Consider the following 6,000-nt stretch of genomic DNA (forward strand, 5'->3'; position numbering starts at 1 on the left):
TGTCCTCCTATAACCAGAGGAAAGGGGCATCCTTGTCTCCAAAGATGGAAGGACAACCAGGAACCAAATGATCAGCTTTGCCAAGTTTCTCCCAGTTTACCACTCTGAGCTCATATTCCTTTTGTCCTATCATGTTTCTGTTCTTCATCCAACCTAGTACAAAAATGCTCAGGTTTAATTGTTTCTTCAGGTCTTCATTTCCTTGTGAAGGCTCCCATGTCGCTGCTGGTCTGTCCTACTGAATAAATCTGTATGTTTTTCTCTTGCTAATCTGTCTTTTGTCTGGGAACCCCAACAGAAAACCTACAATGGTAAAAGGGAATGATACTTTTCTTTTACACTAGTGCTTCCTAATTAGAACCTTAAAAGAATGTGAAACAAATGGAAACTAAAAAACAAATTATAACAGAAAAGTATTTTAACTAACAAGTGTGGGGGTGGGGGAAATCCCTCAGCAGCATCACAGCTGTTATGTGTTAAGTCTCCCAGCTTCTATGGCACAGCAGTTTTTCACATGCAAATGCTCAACACATCATATTCTTTGTAATGGGATTGGAGAACTGGATCAGAACACCATTTATCTTAATGTTCTGCATTTTTTATCTTATCTGAAAAATGATAAAAATATAGAATAGCTGTCTACAAATACTCCACTAATGTGCAACAATGCACTTGTCCTAAACAGTAACCTAAATGTAATCTCATTCTGTTGACTTTCTGAGGTACAATTTAAGAACAAGGTTTAAAATAAGCAGCAGGGTCCTGTTTTCCAGATGGTAAATATAACTGAATAAAACATGAGAGAGATGTGAGATTAATTATTATATGGAAGCCACAGGAACAGAATATTGTCCTCTACTAAATGTCCACTGAGCATTTGATTATACATACCAGCAACAATGAAATACTGTAATTTTAAAATTTGTATTATTTTTTCCTATACTCTAATTTTAATTTTATTTAACTCCACGTCAACATAAACACTTCAAACAAATTATCAGTTAAAATTTTCATTTACTGCCAGGCGCAGTGGCACACACCTGTAACACCAGCAGCTGGGGAAGCTAAGACAGGAGGATCACAAGTTCAAAGCCAGCCTCAGCAATTTATCGAGGTGCTAAAGCAATTCAGTAAGAATCTGTCTCTAAATAAAATAGAAAATAGGGCTGGGGATGTGGCTCAGTGGTCAAGTGCCCCTGAGTTTAATCCCTGGTACCTCAAAAAAAAAATTTGTATTTAAACAAAGAAAAATGAACAATAAAAAAATTAAAGATACATGTCAAAATTAGAAGATGAAAGGAAAATCATAAGAGAGACATAGGATTAAAAATGAATCATCATGTTCAAGAATAATGCAGTGCTGAGTCAGAAAACAGGATGACTTTCCAACAGGCCAATTATGGAGTGAAAACAAAAGTAACAGAATTACATATTTTATATAACAATTATCAGTTGGGCTTTTCCTCAGCCCTTCTTCTCCCAGTTCAGCTACCAAATGACCTCCTTCATTCTATTCACTAACAAACTTTTCTAAAAGTTTTGATGTTTCATTTTTAACAACCATCAGTCCTCAATTCATTATAGGCTGGCAACCAGGAGGCTCACATGGTCCTTGTCTAGTTTTAATGCCCCCCTACACACACACTTGAAATGTCCAGTTTGACGCTGTTAGTCTGTCCGTATTTCTTAAAATTCTTAGGTCTCTCAGCTTCCAGAATAATAACCTCACAAGCTCTACTTCTACTTCAAAGTTTCTTTTCTGCCTCTTTTAATCATTACCCCTTCTATTTGGAGGAGATAAGTAGCTAAATTGTTTTCTTCTTGCACTATAGGTACTTGGCTGAGAAACTTTCAGTACAGAGAAGAAGGCTGATGACATATAGCTCAGTGGTGGAGCACTTCCCTAGCATTTGCAAGGCCTGGGTTCAATCCCCCACACTACAAAATAAAAATAAAAACAATACAGATGGGACTTCTGTTTCCAGCAGTATAGCAGACTAGTGTCCAGAAAGCACCTTCAGTAAAAATCCTAGATAACATTAAATAATGTAATACAATAAATGTATAAACGTTCATATAATTCATGTATTCATATAAATATTCATATAAAATTTTAATGTACGGCTGAACATAAGACTTCAGAGTCTAGAAACAACAACAAAATTTCATCAACAACAGAGTCTAAATAAGATTTTCAAAACACTAAAGAAAGTAATTGCTGACACAATTCCATGCCCAGCAAAACTTTTAGACTGAAAGCAAAATAGAGATATTTTCAGACAAAAACTCTGTCACCAAAACACACTTAAAAAAAAAAAAAAAAACTCCCAAATATGTACTTAGGAAGACATAAAGGGTAAGAAAAAAGGGGGAACAGAAAATGATACACATGAGGGTAAAACTGAACAAATATTAATTGTATAAAACAAGTCACTAATGTCTAATTTATAGGATTAAGAGTCATGAAACAGGGCTAGGTATGTGGCTTGGTGTACCAACCAAAACAATAATATTGAGTTTATGAATATATACAGAATATTAACTATAAACTACAAACTATACACACAAAATGCACTGAACTCTTGTACAGTTTCTTTTCATTATAATTGGATGTTTAAATGTATTTTATTGTCCACACCAATAAAGCTTCAAATTCTTCTCAGAAAGCTTCTCAGAAAGCTTCCTCAGTAAACTTACCAAAAAAATAAAAACAAAAACAAAAAAAAATCTACTCGGAAAAATATTTACCTATCTTTGAAAATGTAAAAATGTATTACCTGAATAAGAATTAAGAGAAACAGTCCATCGCACTGTTAGTCCTATTAAGACTACTACTGTCATCCAGGACCACTGTTCCATAGTTCTCCAAATTCAGGGAGGCAAACAGAACCAGTTCCAGAATATTTATAATACAGAGTCAGTCACTTATTTTCTTGATCAGAAAAAAGTTATCACTTCTTTGGAATCAGGAGTTGGAGCAATTTTAAGTGGTGCTTTACTTCCAAACAGTCAGAAATTGATAATGTCTGTGAAGTAGCCTGTGGGAGAGGAGGAAAAAAAGAGCTTTAGCTTAGCACGGTACCTTAACAAAGAACCTATTAAACCAACTAGAAATATGGAGAATCCAGGGGAGAGGGCTAGACTAGGTACAAAGGGAAGGAAGTAGTTTGCTATTCCTTCTTCCTTAGTCCTGTAATTGGGAAGTGTACCTCAAAAGGCAGCTCTCTCCCTGTAAAATGTGTCTGAAGATATAGTAGAGGTTTGTTCTTACAAAGGAACATTTCTGAGAAGGAAAATGACAAGAGACATAGATAGTGACAGAGTCAGTTCTATCTAAACCATGTTTACCTACGTGTGATTTTAAGACCACAAAGACACAATGTTTTATCTTTGGTACAGAAAAAAAGGAGGAATTTTGTCTTTGTATTTGCTTTGGAAGTCTTCCATAAAGTAATTTCTGAAGTTTAGTTTTTAATATTTTCTTCAAAAATATATGTACACTAATCACACCAAATTTTCATCTTAGAGAATGAAACTTTGCGAAGAAATCAATAAGAATAGCCCAAATCTTAAGAGAAAATATAAAAGCAATAAATTCAATTAAACAAATGTTTCTCCATCACTCCCTCCCTTTAGGCTAGTCATTGAAAAGTAAAATTAAGGCTGGGGATAAAGTTCAGGAGAGTACACTTGCCTAGCAGACACAAGGCCCTGAGTGATCCCCAGCAGTGAAAACAAAAACTAAAAAGCAAACTGACATTTTCCTCTTTCACAAGGCATGGTGGTACTCACTATAATCCCAGCATTTGGGAAGCTGAGGCAGGAAGATGGTAAGTTTGAGGCTACTTAAATTAAAAGGCCCTCAGCAACCTAGTGACTATCTAAATAATTAAAAAAAAAAGGGGGGGGGGAGCTGGGGATGTGGCTCAGTGGTTAAGCACCTGAGTTCAATCCCTGGAACAAAAAAACAAACAAAAAAAAAACCTTTCTTATATCTACTACACTTAAAATCCAATATCCAGCCGTAAGACCCTCTAAAATATGACCCCTGCCTGCCTCTCCAATTTCATCTCCTTGCACTTTGCCACAAGGTCTTTCCTCCCATCCTAGAACCTGTTGAGTTCATGCAAGCCTCCCTCTGTCCCTGCACTTGGAATTCTCTCAGTTCAACTCCCTGGATAATCTATTGTCATTCATGTTACACTTCAAGTCATCCCTTAGAAAAGATCACTCTCTCCCCACCCTACTAAAATTGTCTCCTCTTAATGACTGTACCACTACCTTCTTTAATTTTCTTCACAATTTCTTTCACCATCAGAAGTTGTATTTCAAACAATATTAAAAAATCACATACACAAAATTTTGAGTAAAAGAAGCTGGACACTAAAGAATACATATCATATGGTTCAACTTGCTAAAGACTCCTATACAGGCAGAACTGATCTATGGTGTTAGAAATCAGGAAAGAGGACACCAATGGGAAGGAAAGAAGGGATAGTAAATGGCAGGGATTTCCTGGGAGATCTTGTGTTTCCTGGGAGATCTGCTTCTTGAGTTGAGTGATGAGTTGAGTGACGGTTAAAAGACGTTTTTACTGGGACGGGGTTGTCGTCGCTCAGTGGTTGAGCGCTTGCGTGAGGCACTGGATTCGATCCCCCGCACCACATAAAAATAAACTAATAAAAGAAAGGTATTGTGTCCCGTCTACAACTAAAAATATATTTTTAAAAAGATGTTTTTACTTTGTAATAAGCCAACAAATAACAAGTTATAATTTGTGTCCAGTGTTGTTCTGTATGTATATTATATTCCAATAAAAAAATATTAAAGGAAGTGGCATTTACTTATCAACTAGAATGTAAGCAGCATGTGAGCAGGGATCCGCTTTATGGTTGCTGTTGCCCCGCATTTAAAACAATGTGGGCAGAAAGCAGGAAACCGCGAAGTATTGACTGAATGGAGAAGACTGGAGGGGGAGGGGAGAACCAAAAACACGGAGGAGAGCGGGACAGGAAAGTATCAAATTTTAAATCTAATTTTACTAAGTCCTTGTGTAAAGATACTCACACTTAACTGCTCTCTTCCCCTTAAATGTAAAAAGGTTTCTTTACAACTTTTCCAACCTGTAAAGGAAAGTACAGTGGCTTTCTAAGCCATCCACACAGCACAAAGTTGCCATGTAGGCGGCAAAGGAGGTTCCTGTCCCGCTTGGCCCTGCGAGCGCATCCCGACAAGTGCGCCTTCCACATCCAGGGCTGAACGTGTTCTTTACGTTGTGGAAGACCCTCCCCGCCCCCGCCACCACCGCCACCGCCACCACAGCTTCCAGGAAATGCAGCTACCCCAGGGGAGCACATCTGGCAGCTGCGACCCCTCAGGACATTTCTCCTCCCTTTCTGCAGCAGGATAGACCCTCCGGGACTACAGGAACAAGATCGCCAGGATAGCTACGGCCAGGTCGTGGCACCACGATCACCGCCTCTCCTCACCCGACCCCCGAGCGACCATGCAAGCTGGGCTGGAGAGGCCTCGCGTCGCGTCCCTGGGAGTGGATTGGAGATGGCAGCCGAGTCACCAGCTCCGCCCCGGCTGTTGGCGCGGCGCGAATGCCCGACAGCCACCCACGCTGGCTCGGGGTCCAGCACCCCGGAATCGCGCTCTTACCCAGGGCGGCCGGACGCTGGGATTCGCGCCCGCAGGGGGCCTCCGGAAAGCGCCTGCGCGCTCGCTCCCAACCTCTACCTCCGCGAGCCCGCGCGCCGCCCGCGCGCCCGGTGCGGGAGCGAGCCCGTCGAGCGTAGGGGCGGGGCGAGGCGGGTCTGTACCCTGAGTGCCAGGAGGACGCGGCCCGCGTGGGAAGCCGGGCACCTGACGCTGGAACCCGAGAGGGCTGGCCACCCGGGTTAGGCCAGGGGCAGGTGGAAAGCCCCTTGCTCTTCTTTCCTGGGATCATGGCCAAGGCCTGAGCGGCTGCTTAGCCCACAAATTCCTATCAGGGGC

General features: G+C 40.6%; 1 protein-coding gene across 2 annotated transcripts in view; it reads right to left on the reverse strand.

The window, feature by feature from the left end:
* The window catches only part of Alg6 (ALG6 alpha-1,3-glucosyltransferase), a 45,374-nt gene extending 39,627 nt beyond the window's left edge, over positions 1 to 5,747 (reverse strand). The window contains exons 1-3 of one of the 2 annotated variants that reach the window (XM_076862329.2): positions 5,665 to 5,747; positions 5,068 to 5,123; positions 2,778 to 3,038 (exon numbers count right to left, since the gene is read on the reverse strand). In XM_076862329.2, the coding sequence (XP_076718444.2) occupies positions 2,778 to 2,859 (82 nt within the window). In that variant the 5' untranslated portion in view covers positions 2,860 to 3,038; positions 5,068 to 5,123; positions 5,665 to 5,747. The remainder of the gene's footprint in view (positions 1 to 2,777; positions 3,039 to 5,067; positions 5,124 to 5,664) is intronic. The other variant, XM_076862328.2, reaches the window with a different exon arrangement.
* Between the last annotated feature and the right edge of the window lie 253 nt (positions 5,748 to 6,000).

The sequence above is a fragment of the Callospermophilus lateralis genome, chromosome 7 (genome assembly GCF_048772815.1).
Source record: "Callospermophilus lateralis isolate mCalLat2 chromosome 7, mCalLat2.hap1, whole genome shotgun sequence".
NCBI classification, from domain to species: Eukaryota; Metazoa; Chordata; class Mammalia; order Rodentia; family Sciuridae; genus Callospermophilus; species Callospermophilus lateralis.